Raw genomic sequence first — 14,433 nt, 5'->3', positions numbered from 1 at the left:
ACTGCTGGAAGACAGGTGTACAGTATTTGACTCTACTATACTGAAGTAGAATCTTTAGACATTTGTGCAGCTTTAGATGGTTCCTACACTTCCTTACACTTTTTTATTCCCCCACATTTATTTGACAGCTGCTTACTTTGCAAAGTAAGAATTTACATACAAAACATATGATCTTTTTTTTAAACTGTTACAGATTAAACTTCCCAATAATATATAAAGTACATTGTTAAAATAAACTCTACTTTGACCAGCTGCGAGTTTTAAGTGCCAGTTAAATTTATGCGTTATTTGTAATAATTTAATAGCGTAATGCATAGCATACAGGCATAGGCGTAGATTGTGGGAGGGACCCTGGGGACACATCCCGTCTCGGTATTAAGAACATGCGTATTTGTCACCCCCAATGAAAATAATGAAAGTAGCAGAGGACACCTACAGTGTTAAATGATGCAGACAAGGCACAAATTGGTGTATTAAAATTCACCAGAATGCAGAAATTATGTGTTTGATGCTCAGAGTTTTCTGGCGAAGGACGTCAAATTCCCTGTTTCATATGTGTACCCCGCAGTTTTAAAACACAAGTGTGCACCTCTCTGAAAGGCAGCATTCTCCATAATCAAACCATTTTCTGTACTGAAATACATTTTATGGATAATATTTTAGTGATTTGTTTAAAACCCATAGAAAGCAAGTGAGAAAAACTATTTTGTGATATGAGTGAACAGATCCTTTAAAGGTCTAGCGTGTTTAGCAGCATCTAACAATGAGGTTGCAGAACTGAAATCTTTCCTGTGTGCCAAATGTGTAAGAGAACTATGATGGCCGATGCCAAAACTTAAATGGCCCTATCTGGAGTAAGTTTTTGGTTTGTCCACTCTGGGCTACTGTAACACAGTGGATTCTTTGAAAGAGGACCTGCTCTGTACGTAGATATAAATAGCTCATTCTAAGGTAACAAAAACATAATAACTTTTAGTTTCAGGTGATTATACAACAATGAAAACACAGCTGTGGATATTATATTCCATTTCTGTCAGTAGATGCCCCCAAGTCCTACACACTGGACCTTTAAATACTCGATGACACATACATTCCTTCACTCCCACTAACTCCCATAAACATCACAAACGTAAATCCTTCACTGCTGCATGTTGTTCTGCTGATAACTGACTGTTATTGATGTTTATTTGTTCAGCACCTTTCCACAACAAAGGCATTTTAAAGTGCTTTATAAAAGACACAGAGGCATTAAAGGTACAGTGTGTAAGATTTAGGGGGATTTAGTGACATCTAGTGGTGAAGACTGCAGATTACAACCAGATGAAACTTCTCCTGGTTAGAATTCCTTCAGTGTGGGGCGACCGCTAGCTCACCTGGTCATTTAAGTTCTTTGCAGCTGCATCAGTTCATTCAGACCTGTAGCATTTTGCTGTGTGTCTTTCCCTACTTTCCTTTCTATCTCCAGCTGCACAATAAAAACCCCAAAAGCCATAAAAAATAATCTTTAGATTCCCTTGTTTAGGAGTTTTCTTTTACCAGGAGTTGACTTATCCACAGAGGTCTCCTCCTCTCCAAAACAATAGGACCATCTATCCATTTTCATCTGCTTATCTGGGGCCGGGTCGTAGGGACAGCAGGTCAAGCAAAGCACCCCAGACGTCCCTCTCACCAGCAACACTTCCCAGCTCCTCCTGGGGGACCCCAAGGTGTTCCCAGGCCAGATGATATATGTAATCCCTCCAGCGTGTTCTGGGTCTGCCCCGGGGCCTCCTACCAGTGGGACATGCCTGGAACACCTCTGACGGGGGGCCCGAGGAGGCATCCTGATCAGATGCCTGAACCACCCCAACTGACCCTGAAGGGGCAGCAGCTCTACTCCAAGCTCCCTTCAGATGTCCGAGCTCAGACGAAAGGGCCAACATTTTTAATTATATTCCATGTCTGCCAATATATTCCCCTAAATCATACACACTGGAAAAAAGTGCATGATGTGAATAAATAGTCCCGAGTTAAACTCAATAAAATGTTGGTAAACAGGAATATTTGAAGTCCTGATTTAAAAGAACTGAGAGCTGCAGCAGATCTAAAGTTTTCAGCTTGTTTCAGATATGTTGTGCAGTAAAAACTGAACGCTGTTCCTCCGTGTTTAGTTTTGATTTAAGGTGTCATTTTACTTGCATGAACTGTGCCTAAAGGAGCTTGGTGTAATTTCCCCGCTGACACTTTATATCCTCATTTGTCTCCTCTTTGGTTTCAGTGTAGCGTCTTGGGTCAACCCTCACTGACTCTCACTGTTAACTGCTGCCAGTAAAATGATTTCAAAGGAAGATGTTTTGCTCCATGTGTGTCAGCGTGTGGGTTGAAGGAGGGGTGATCCCAGGTCCTGTTACATTACGTTTCTGTTATTTCTTTTCACAGAGGCGGTTGCCGTTGATTGTTGCCACAGAAACCAGCAGCCAATAACAAGGTCTGAACAGCAGGGTGTGGGGGTCAGACCACCTCGAGCCACAGGAGGAACAATACCTCCAACTCCTCCCACTGCTCTGCCCCTACATGTTTTTGGGTGGCCATGTGTCCAGTCAGCTTTGTAGGTCAAATCTGAAGTACTTAGTGAAGCGTTGAGTTGTGTTTTGATGTTTTTTTCCAACCCCTCCTGACACCCAGCACCCCTCCTCTCCTTCATCACACTGACGGAGGCTCTGCAGACTGCAGGGCCAGTTCAAGTTCAAGTTGACTGTAGGTTGTTTTCCAGCAAAGCTTAGAGGAGCTGCCATGTTAGATTAAAATCTACAATGAAAGAAGCAAAAAGACTGAATGACAAATTGCTTTAATCAAACTTCATCTTGAAAAAGTTTTTTCTGCTTCAACTTCCAACTTCAAAAACCTGCCAAAAGCTGATATTATTCTGCTGCACACAGCTGCTGGTGTATTGACAGAGCTGAAACAATTTGTTGATTTATTTACAGGTCAATTAGCAGAAAGTAATGAGCAACTGTTTTGATGGTTGATTAATAATTTTGTTATTTTTTAAGCCAAAAAAGCTTCTGAAATGTGAGGATTTTTCCCTTTGCTCTGTTTTATGTTATGTGGTGGATGAAACTAAGTTCTTGAAGTCTGAGTTACTTTTACTTTAGTTGAGTATTTCAATCTCATACCACATTTTCCTTCTACTTCACTAGTAATATTGTTCTTTTTCCTCTGCTACAACTACTTTACAACTTAAGTTACTGGTTACTTTACAAATTAGGATTTTTGCTGCTGAAACAATCAGTTGATTGGCAACTACTCTAATAATCATTTGTCATCTTTCATCCAAAAACATTTCATGGTTCCAGCCTCTAACATTTGACTTGCTGCTTTTACTTTAAATTATTTTAATTACTTGGATTCATTAAATTGATTTAAAGTTTTCTGCACTGATTTGATTGATACATTTCTTGACTGTACATTTTCAGTTCAGGGGTTTTACTACTAACAAAGTATTTTTACAGCATAGAATCAGCACAGTATTAATACTTTTACTAAAGTAAAGGATCTGAATACTAATTTCTCCACTCGTTATAATAAACTGATTATCTTTTGTTTTAATTTAGACTGTTGGCAAATCTAAACAAGCAACATGAAAAGCCTTGGGTCCTATTGAAAAGTGAGATTTCTGGCATTTTATAGACTAAACAATTGCATGATTAATCAAAATGTAACAACTGATGGTAAAAATAACATGACATCGCGTTAAACTCAACAGACCCTGGATGAGCTTCAGTTACAAGGACACAGGATCTAAAGTTTACATGCAGCTAGGTGACAATTTTTTTATTTATTTTTTTTATTTTTTTTTTTGTAAGGATATTTTTTTGGGCATTTTCAGCCTTTAATAGATAGGACAGACGAGTGTGAGGGGGGAGAGAGAGAGACATGCAGCAAAGGGCCACAGGCTGGAGTCGAACCCAGGCCACTGCGGCAACAGCCTTGTACATGGGGCGCCTGCCTGAAAAACAATAAATCCAGATGCTTCCACAGAGCCATACATGATACAGTTAAGCAATTAACCTCTCATCATGTTCTGTGAGACGTACAAAGAGGTCGAGCAGGACTGTGATGACGAGAGGAAAAGATCTAAGTGACTATGGGGAGGCAGTGGTCTATGGATATTGAAACTAATATTTTTATTGTTGTGACTGTGAAGCATGTTAAAATTAGACATGTTACACATGTGGAGCAGTGATGTTGACAGTTATTATACCTCCATGCGGATTACAGCTGTGGTTGGAGGCATTATATTTCCGGTTGTCCTTCTGTCCGTACATCCGCCTCATTCTAAACAATATCTCAAAATCACCTTAACAGAAATTCTTCAAATTTGGCACAAATGTTCACTTGGACTCAAGGATTAATTGTTCAGAATTTGGTGGCCGTAGGTCAAAGGTCAAGGTCACTGTTACCTAACACAAGATTATGACAAGAATATCACAAATGTCTGATAGGATAAAATAATGAAGTGATGACATTTTATATCTCAAAATAATAAAACAATTCCTATGATTCTATAGATAAAGAAAGCAGTGGATGGTACTATGTCAATCTAACAAATGAAAGAGCCATGGGCTGATTTTCTCGGCTGCTTTTGTGACCTGACATAAAGTCATGACCACAAATGCGTAACTTTCAGAGTAATCTGGTGGTACAAGCTGTCACAAACACATAATACCCAAATTCCTAAGGTGTGCTCATACACTTACACCAACACTAACACCCACCCAGGCATTCCTACAATAGGCAATCAGGACAGCAGGGAATGATTGAAAGCGGTATATACTATGGGGCTAATGAGGGAGGTGCAAACAGGTGAGCAGGTAGGCGGGGAGGATCAGGTGATGGTGAATGGCGGGAACTGTGTTACTGCAGGGCAGGAGGGAGTGGTAGGATCTGAAATGACAAGATAGTATATAGCAGGGAAACAAAGCAGGGAAGATGATGTGAGAATCATGAGGTAGCTTGCTTTAGGTCTGTTTCTGTCCGCCTGTTTCCATGCACATTCTCAATGTGTGCATTAACAAGCATGAATGTTAAATTGCTGGGACCACATACATGCATTACTGTCACTAGGCCTGAACAGTTGATCACCTGTCCTTTGGCTCATGACCAATCTTTCTGCAAAATCTTAGGATTAAAAGTTTTTACGCTTGCCTTAGCTGGAAAGTGTGTCAATAAAAGCAAAAGGTAACAAAGTGTGAAGTAAACAGACAAACAGGCAAATTAATCTTGACTTTCATGAAGAATTATGTCATCTAATTGCACTCATTTCTTTATTGGAGATTTAGTGCTGCCTACCTACTAGCTACCATGACATCACTCATTGGTTTGTGGACTCCTGTTTTGAAGTCTCACATTCGGCATTTCGCTGTCACCATCTTGGATTTTTGGAGCCAGAAGTGACCATATGTGGGTGAGAGGCTGGAGCTGTGGAGTGAGGGGTGGATCTGACTGAGAAGCCAAGGTCACTATCAGCAGACAGCCTGTCACTCAAAGCAGCCTGCCCTTAATTATGTTTAACTTTAAACCTTAATAAAATGTAAGTAGGTGGGTTATATAAAAATTCATCCTCTGTACAGTTGTCATGAAGGAAAAAAAACATGTTTATTTCTGCTGTAAAGTTGGGCATTTTAGCATTGGGGTCTATGGGGACTGACAGACTTCTGGAGCCAGCCCCAAGTGGCCGCTCAAAGAACTGCAGTTATGGCACTTCCATGTTGGCTTCATTTTTTAGTCCCGGAGGTTGCTGTTTGGTCCAAACACACAGAAATTTGCACTTCCTTTTGCCATTTGTCTGAGAATTCAGTTAGAATTTGTGCCACATTTACAACATGAAGTGACAAAACAGAGAGCGTAACTCTTTCTTTATTAAACACAGTCAGTTTATAAAGGTTTCCACAAAACTAAGTTCCAAAGTTAAGGAGAGACAACTGCAGGGACACAGTCACATCAGATTGTGTTTTGTCACTTCATAGCAGCAGCAGCAGCAGAGCCTTTCAAATCCTAAATTTTAGGTAACAAATGAATCTGATTTCCTCCCTCATTTCGTATCAAAAAAAGCAAAGACATCAAAGAGGGTACAAGAAGAATGTCAGCACCGAAAGAAAAAACTTAACATCTTAAGTCTAAAGCACAACAGACTGGTAAACATGTTTGCACCTGTTCCTTTCACCAGGAAAACACTTAATGCTCAGTTTTGTGTCTTCAGATGGAGGAGCTGATAGAAAACACTTGCTGTTTGTGAGATCATGCTTTTACTTGAAAGCCGTGAAACCTCAGAGGGCTTTAAAAAAAAAAGTTGTTTTAATGCTTTAAACAGAGGAGTCAAAGGCTGCTGCCACTGCCACTGCCACAGGTGTTTGTTTAGTTTGTAAAGCATCACTCCACCACCCAGTGAGAGAAAAAGAAACAAGACGGGACATGCAGCCATTGTATGGGATAGGAGTGGGAAAAGGGCGTACATGCCTTAGATATGACTCAGATGGGCTGATGGTTATTGACCACAATGTTTTTCCCTTCAGGGATTTCTTCACCAATTTAATGTGCTAGTTATAACAAGCACTATTCAGCCTGGGAACATAGTTGTTTTGTGGCTATAAAGGGTTTAACAAGGGTGACAAAATCACTTAAGTTACATCAGTGAGGTAATTCAGTTTTGGCTCGAGACTGAAATTTATTTCTTATTTGTTTGCCTTTATATTAACATGCACAGTAGAGAGATGACAGGAAATGAGGTTAGAATAAAGTAAAGGTGTCAGTGTACTCCGTCAGACCTGTTTGAATTGAATGACCTCTGAGAACAATAGGTCTGTCTCTGAGATCATCACTGATCAGAAGCTCCAGACGCTGTCGATTTTTATAGAGAATAATTAACTTTTTTCTGTCAATGTCGTCTGCAGGTAAATGTAAACTGACAAAGCCAGATTGATTTTTCTCTGAATATCTAACCTGCAGTGTTCAGTCTGCACTGCAACACTGAAAATGTCAAAACACTCCCATACAATGATGATGAAGATAATGATCAGTAAGTTACAGTGGATGAAAATCTTTTCTTTCCCCTCTGATCTTTAACTTATATGAAGCAACACCTCAGTGTGGCTTTGACATGTAGTTTGTGTATCACTGTCTTTTTTGAATGTGTGTGGTTGTGAGGGACACAGCTGCAAGCACGAGGAGTCACAGGTGCATTTTCAAAAAGATTTTATTTACTGAAAAATTAAAAATAAAATTTACAAAATATGCAAAAAAGTTCCATAAAAAGGGTCAAGTAAACTGATATAAACTCTATGGCTACATTTAGACTACAGGCAAATCTCAGATCAGATCTTTAAGGCGGACTGTCCACTGTTATTTGCAAGTGATCAGATTGTATTTGTGGGTCCAGACAGCACCAACCTATCTACGTGGGTTACTGTGGTAACAACGTAGCCTCTGTAACTACATAGCTACTCTGGCTATGTGGCCTTCCAACACTGAAGCATGAGAAATGGACGTCTATTATTTGGCCCTTAAACAACCATGCTGTCGAGTCACAGTTGTTGTAAAGAGCTCCTCCGTCACAACAGACAAATTTAATGATGGATGAGGCTGGTATGCATCCTGCTCAGCACCCCTGTCACTCTGAAGTTGACGTTGTCATTGTGTGTCACCTTTTGAGCAAAAAGACATTTCGATACCGATCCAACTCGATCAATGAGACTTGCAATGCTGGCTTAGTCTCTAGGCATTGCCTAGTGCACCACATGTGCTAGGGCTGCCACTGGAGAATTGGATTAAGGCCCAATCCCAATACCCCCCCTTGTCCACTACCCCTTAGCCCTTGCCCACTACCCCTTGGCCCTCAAAATGAAGCCATGAGGGGTAAGGGTAGAAATCTTTCCTTAGGAATTGGGACACCACTCACTACGTCACCGCGTTGGTTACATTCACGCGTACGTAACTATTTTAAACAGGAAGCTGTGAGCCATCTACATTTCCAACCAGCATCTACAATGGAGTCTCATTCATCCTACCGATCGCATTTGCCACATTCATCATGCTTCGTTTGATGAACGACAGACGACAGGGGACTTCTGCTAGCTAGCTAACCAGCTAACATTACAAGGCAGCATAGTTATACTAGCTGGCGTGTTATCGTAATGTGAAAAGTCTGACAATTTTGCAGAACAGGACAGATGACAGAGGCCAGATAATGCAAGCTAGTTAGCTAGCTAGCTAACAAGCAACCTGGTGACAGTAACGTTAGCTATGTTTGAACTTTCTTTCTTCCCCGTCTCTTGCTCGGTGGTAGCCATGGTGATTCTACCCCTAGCTAGCAAGTCAGCATCTGAAATCCCTTGCTCCAAAGGGCTAGTTTCATACCCACTACCCCTCGTTATGACCCCTACCCCTACACGCAAAAAGGAATTGGGACACCCCTACCCCTCGCGGGAACATGCAAATGTAGGGGTTGGGCCAAGGGGTAGGGCTAAGGGGGGGTATTGGGACTGGCCCTAAGTGTTTGGATAAGATGTGTGATAATTTGTAAATGGATGTTTTGATGTAGTTTTGCTGTTGTTAAATGTGGCCCCCTTTTGCTCCAATTAAGCAAGACTTTTCTCTGTTTTTTGGATTCTTCATTCACCGCGGAGGCATGCGAGAAAAACTACGGTTTCTTTCTACAAATTTAACATGATGCAGAGTGAGGAAATCATATACAAATGATCATTTTTTGAATAAAGTGTTACTTTAAGGCTGAATTAGCTATGTTTGCTGATGTATGTGCAGTGTGAATGTGACATTTATGGGGTCAAAAGGTCAACAAACTAAGTGAGGACAAAATTAACTATAATGTGTAAACTATAAAGGAAACCAGAGAGCAGGAAGGTAACTGACATTTAATCTGCAGGTGTGGTCCTCACCGTGGAGGTGACGATATCTTGATATACTCAGTGTACAGATTGGCACTGCCTACAAGCAAATTCCTGTGGAAACACCTTCTAATGACAGAGGCAGAAAATAACACACACACCCTGCTATCATGAGCAAACATGTTACTAATGCAACAATCCACAACCTGTTATACAAGATCTTTTATCAGGTCCTTCAGATATGGTGGCCTTTTGAGTCTGTGAAACAAACAGGAAGTCACTTTAACACCCAGCCCTCTAACTGAAAGTCTTGTCTGGAGTTTAAGTTATACTCAAGCTCCTTATTTTTCAACACCATAGGACTTTAATGTATAACACATGAAGCAGCCACACTGCCGCTAAACCACTTCAAGCACTTTCCATTTTCTCCCACAGAGCATTACAGAGCTTCCTCATAAGTATCGGCTCTGGAAAGTTATTGGTCTGCAGGTGCTCCGAGGCACAAGACACACACAGAGGAAACTGTCTCAGTGTGAAGGATTTACAGGGATATATTGATATGTATTCTTTGTGTATACTCACCTGACAATAAGAATGGTCATGTTTTTGTTACATAAAGATGAGCTGTTTATCTCTACATGAGGAGTCCTCGTCCATGGAGTTCGCCATGTTGCACCGCCATTTTTCTACAGTAGCCTTGAACGGACAAACCAAACACTGGCTCTAGATAGGGCCGTTCATGTTTTCATGCCGGCCACCACAGTTAGCAGCGCCCCTGTGACGAGCAGCATCAGAAAAACACTCAATTTTTAAACAAGAAACTGCTTCATTCAGTGTTTTTAATTGTTTAAATCACTGGTTAATACTGTCTTCATATCTTTATGCTGTCTTTGTCCTGTGAATTTGTACTGTGAATTTTATCCTTTTATTGGTTTTAAAACATCTTGCCAAAGGACTGCAGCTGAAAATAAGCCAGCTGGCATTTTATGGAAATGTTGATAAATGTGCGTTGTCCTTATAAATAAAACAAATATAATGAAACACTGATTTGTAACATGAAACTGCTTTATACATTGTTTCAACTGGTGTTCACCTGGTCTGTTTGTTCAGCAGACATTTCAGCTCCTTGTTAAACCATCCTGAACAATGAACACTGAAGGAATTTTAATCAGGAGAAGTTTCAGCTGGTTGCAATCTACAATCTTCCCCGCTAGACGCCACTAAATCTCTCTAAATCCTGCACACTGGACCTTTAAGAATGTTTAGCAATTAATTTCCTGTCCACTAATCGTTTCAGCACAAATGCGAGTATCTCAGACTAAAAGCTACAAACTACAAAAGAAGAGTGATCTTCCCCTGAGTCTGATTTATAGCTCCTCTCTGATCCTGCGGCACATTATCCTGCAGGTGGATCCCCTTTGATCACAGCCTGGAGGAGCCCACAGATAAAAGAAATAAGCCCACATGAGGACCAGTAGAGGTGGAGAGGAGGCAGCTGATCCTTACAGCACAGGCCGTTGGATGTTATCCTCATTTCCTTCTTGACCCTTGACCTCTAACCTATAACTACTTCCTCCTCTCTGGAATGTGTCCTTGAGCTCTGGTCAAAGGACTCGGTAAAACAAAATCCCCTTTGTGCCATCAAAGGGAGCGGGCTTCCGTTAAAAGGTAGAAATCTCTCTCCAGTTGGCTTTTTGGTTAAGTGTCTGTCTGAGGGGGACAAAGAGCAGCAGGTCAGAGGTGAGGAGGGTCGAGAGCTGACAGGAAAGCATAAAAATCCACATCTGGGGTTGCACTTGTTCGGGGATTACACATTATACACACACATGTGCACACACAGCTGGATCAGAGTGCTCCCAGTCTCCACATATAGACATGGCTCCTAATGCAGCTGGCTGCTGTCACTGAGAAAGTAATTACAGACTGCTGCGAGAAACCAGAGGAACAAGAGAAGCAGAGAATCACTCTGAGAAAGAGTTTTTTTATCGTGTGTGTGTGGGTGTGGGTGTGGGTGTGTGCTGCTGTAACCTGCGGGCATGTCAGTGGTATTCACACACACACTGTAATCTGCCAAAAAAAGGTGTATTCTCACACAAAGTCTGCTTGTTTTGCCCTGAATACTCTGTTTGTTGATCACACTGAGAAGGTCTCCATCTTATCGAGCAGATTTGATTCATTTATAACTGTCTTTTCTCAATGCAAATGTCAAAAAATCTGCCTGAAAGAGCTATTTGAAGACAACAATTATACGCACATCATGTAGGTGCAAGGCTATAAGAATGCCTGCACACTAAGGATCCAAAAACAACTTGACTGAGCTTTTGTGCCACGGACTAAGTGTGCACGTTACATTTTCTCTTCATGTACGAACTATTTAACCATGCTTTAACATTTATCTTCTAAAAAAGTATCTTAAAAGGACTTATGCCCTCCAAAGGACTTGCAACACTGTTGAAACTTCTATTCACCTTAGAAAAAGTAAAGACTGTTCTTGACAAAAAGCTGATCTGGGTTTAAAACTTTCTTTTTCTGACATGGGTTTTCAATAATGTTTCAAGTCCCTGGGAGGAAAGATGACATATTCTTTGGACTCAGCACCCGGACGAGAAAGACATGCATGTACTTTGTCATCTTGGTTTCCACACTGATTTGTTGGTTTCTTGAAAGGAGGTAAAATACGGTCAATCTCTGGACTAAAATGAAGAAAAATGCCGCTCAATTTGGAGAAAAAAATGTTTAAAACAAGTTGAATATTAGCTGGAAACAGGTTGTTATACTCTTCAGTATCTATGTTTCTGTTTTTATTCTGCATTGTAATGTGTTTTTGTTGCATAACAGAAACCTGTTGAAAACTAGTTTTTAACTGAGTCAGACCACCTTTAACTGGAACACACAATGTTAGTTTATCTCCTTTCCTGTATAAACAAATGAAATGAAATAAATGTGTCCCTCTGCTTTCTGCTTCTCCCCATTAAGTCACACGTTTCATATTCTTCAAGGTGACAGGACACATTGTATAAATAGAAAATATTTATTTGTGGCGCACAAATACAGTGGTGTTTACATGGCTGATTGATAAAGTTGACCAGAGGTAGAAAGAAAAGTACCACTCTGTACTATAATGACAAATCATTGGTTCTGTGTGATGAACAGTGGTGCAGGAAGTATTCAGGTCACATAAAACAATACCACACTGTAAAAAAACCTCTATTGCAATTAAAAAAAACTATATTCTCAAACTTTGAAGCCTTTTCAGGTCAACATCAATTAGTGGTTTCATGTTTTTATCTGTGTTTATTGGTCAGAAATGTTCATTGAAAAGCTGGAAAACAATATTAAACAGAAACGTGAAAATACAGATTGTACTTGAAGTATCAAAAGTAAATGCACTCACTTTGCAGAACAGTTTTTCCGAGTGTTATGTTACTATACTCTATATTACATTATTGGATTATTTAGTTACTTGTGCATTTGTTGGAGCAGCATTTTAAAGGTATAGTTGGTCCAGATGGAAAAAATGTAACAAAAAAACAAACAGATTTTATAATTTCATCACGTTTTGAAGGAACATGAAAATCTCAAAATGTACAACTGCCACAAAAATGTTGTAAAGTAGAAGTTTAGGTATTCAAAGTCTAAGTGCCTGAACATTGTTACTTGACAAAAGGTAATTAGTCACTTTCCACCAGCGATGATAAATTACGCAATAAACAAATGTCATATTGATGAAACCACTCGGTCCAGTTGGGTATGAATACAAATTGTGGAGATAAAATCTGACTTTTACTGATTAAAAATTAAAGATCTGTTGCTGCTGCGTCACCGCTGTTTGACAAACACAAAATAAATCCTGCATTTAGTCTGATAGTGTCCACCTCCTTCTCAGATCTGGAGCTAACAGTCGTCACTTTGCAGGAGAGACATAAAGAAGTTGCACACACTGGCCCACGAGCCGCTGCAAGTCTCTTCAGCCGTTTTCTGGTGGTTCGCGCGCTTTGTGCACGCTGGAGACACTGCGGTGGAGGTGGAGGTGGAGCGAGGCGTCGTCAGCTCGGTGAGCTCATCTCGACTACTGAGCTAAAGATGTCCAGTTTGAAGTGCGCATCCCGGGGCGCGCCCTTACACACGGAAGCCTTCACCAGCGCGCGCTCGTCCGAGCACACTTTGGTTTTCAGCTTTTTGAAGGCGCGGGACACCTGTTTCCAGAAGCCCTTGTTGTTGGAATGGTAGCCCGGGCAGCTCTGAGGTTTGCCGTTGTATTCGCACTGCAGATCGGTGTATCCGCCTTTGATGCGCGCCACCGGGTCCTCGCATTTTACCATCAGCTTGACAGTGTCCCCGACGTCTTTTGCCACCCAAGTACACTGCATCTTGTCCCTGGGGAACTTTCCCCGGACACTGGCTGCAAGCTTGTCGCCGCTGCCGGGAGGTGCTATAGTCACGGTTTTGTCCGCTCCTCGGTTCTTATTGCGCGCAGCGGAGGACAGAGAGACCTGCTGCCCGAGGAAGGCCAACATCAGCAAGGGAGTGAAAGTCTTCAGCAGCAACATGTCTCCTTTTAGCAGACAATTTATTATCTGAAAGGACAGAGGATGGTTTAAAACAGGTTCAGAGCCTATCAGTGCTGGAAATAATCACATCATGTGAAATACATACACACATTCATACGTATTCATGCGCAAATTTCTCTAGATATGGCAACAAGCAAGAAAATATTGTGCATCTGTAATAAATAAATGGCTTTTTCCCATCCGACAAAGGTTTTACTCGAATCTGGTAACTCTATTACGCATGGGCACATCCAAACCTGAGCCTGCATTATATTAAAACAAAGTAACAAGGCAATACCACAGCATACTACGCATACAGTACACACAAGAGAGTCACATATATGGACCCTAACTTACCGATAAAGACTCGTGTTGCTGTGCGTAAAGCTGCTTCTTGTGGCTCTCTGTGGCCTCGCACATGGCTTTCATACACAGACTCTGCGGCACGCCCACTATTTCACCTTAGAAAAAGTAAAGACTGTTATTGACAAAAAGCTGATCTGGGTTTAAAACTTTCTTTTTCTAACATGGGTTTTCAACAATGTTTCAAGTCCCTGGGAGGAAAGATGACAAGTTTTTTACTGCGGTCAAGCCAGCCGTGGTTCGCTTTTGCTTGGTCAAATCAGCCGCACGTTTTTTCTAGTGCGCAAATCTACTAACACTTACGGTAATCGTAATGAAACGGCTCCGAAGAGCTGCTGGTAGTGACTGTGGGTCAGACTGCAGAGGAGAAGTTGAAGGATATTTTGCCCAACTTTTAAGTAGAATAAAACACTTATTTTCCATAAGTAGTCCATGATTCATACACCGCTGAACTTAGTACTTCCTAGACTACGTGCATGAATAATATGAAGTACTTTTACTGTGTACTTTTTCAGTAATCCTGTGTCAAAATCCTTAACAGAGGATAAGATTAAGGATATTTCGCCCTACTTTGATGTGGAATAAAAAACTTATTTTCCATGAGTAGTCTATGATTCATATACCGCTGAACTAAGTAC

General features: G+C 40.9%; 1 protein-coding gene across 1 annotated transcript; it reads right to left on the bottom strand.

Annotated features, from left to right (window-relative positions):
* Nucleotides 1-11,894: 11,894 nt before the first annotated feature.
* Nucleotides 11,895-13,939, bottom strand: LOC117254998 (fibroblast growth factor-binding protein 1). The gene is given in 3 exon segments (XM_033623526.2): nucleotides 11,895-12,910; nucleotides 12,913-13,459; nucleotides 13,790-13,939. Coding segments are annotated over 3 exon segments (753 nt in total). The 5' UTR covers nucleotides 13,862-13,939; the 3' UTR covers nucleotides 11,895-12,776.
* Between the last annotated feature and the right edge of the window lie 494 nt (nucleotides 13,940-14,433).

The sequence above is a fragment of the Epinephelus lanceolatus genome, chromosome 3 (genome assembly GCF_041903045.1).
Source record: "Epinephelus lanceolatus isolate andai-2023 chromosome 3, ASM4190304v1, whole genome shotgun sequence".
NCBI classification, from domain to species: Eukaryota; Metazoa; Chordata; class Actinopteri; order Perciformes; family Serranidae; genus Epinephelus; species Epinephelus lanceolatus.
This window is presented reverse-complemented; position numbering and strand designations above follow the sequence as displayed.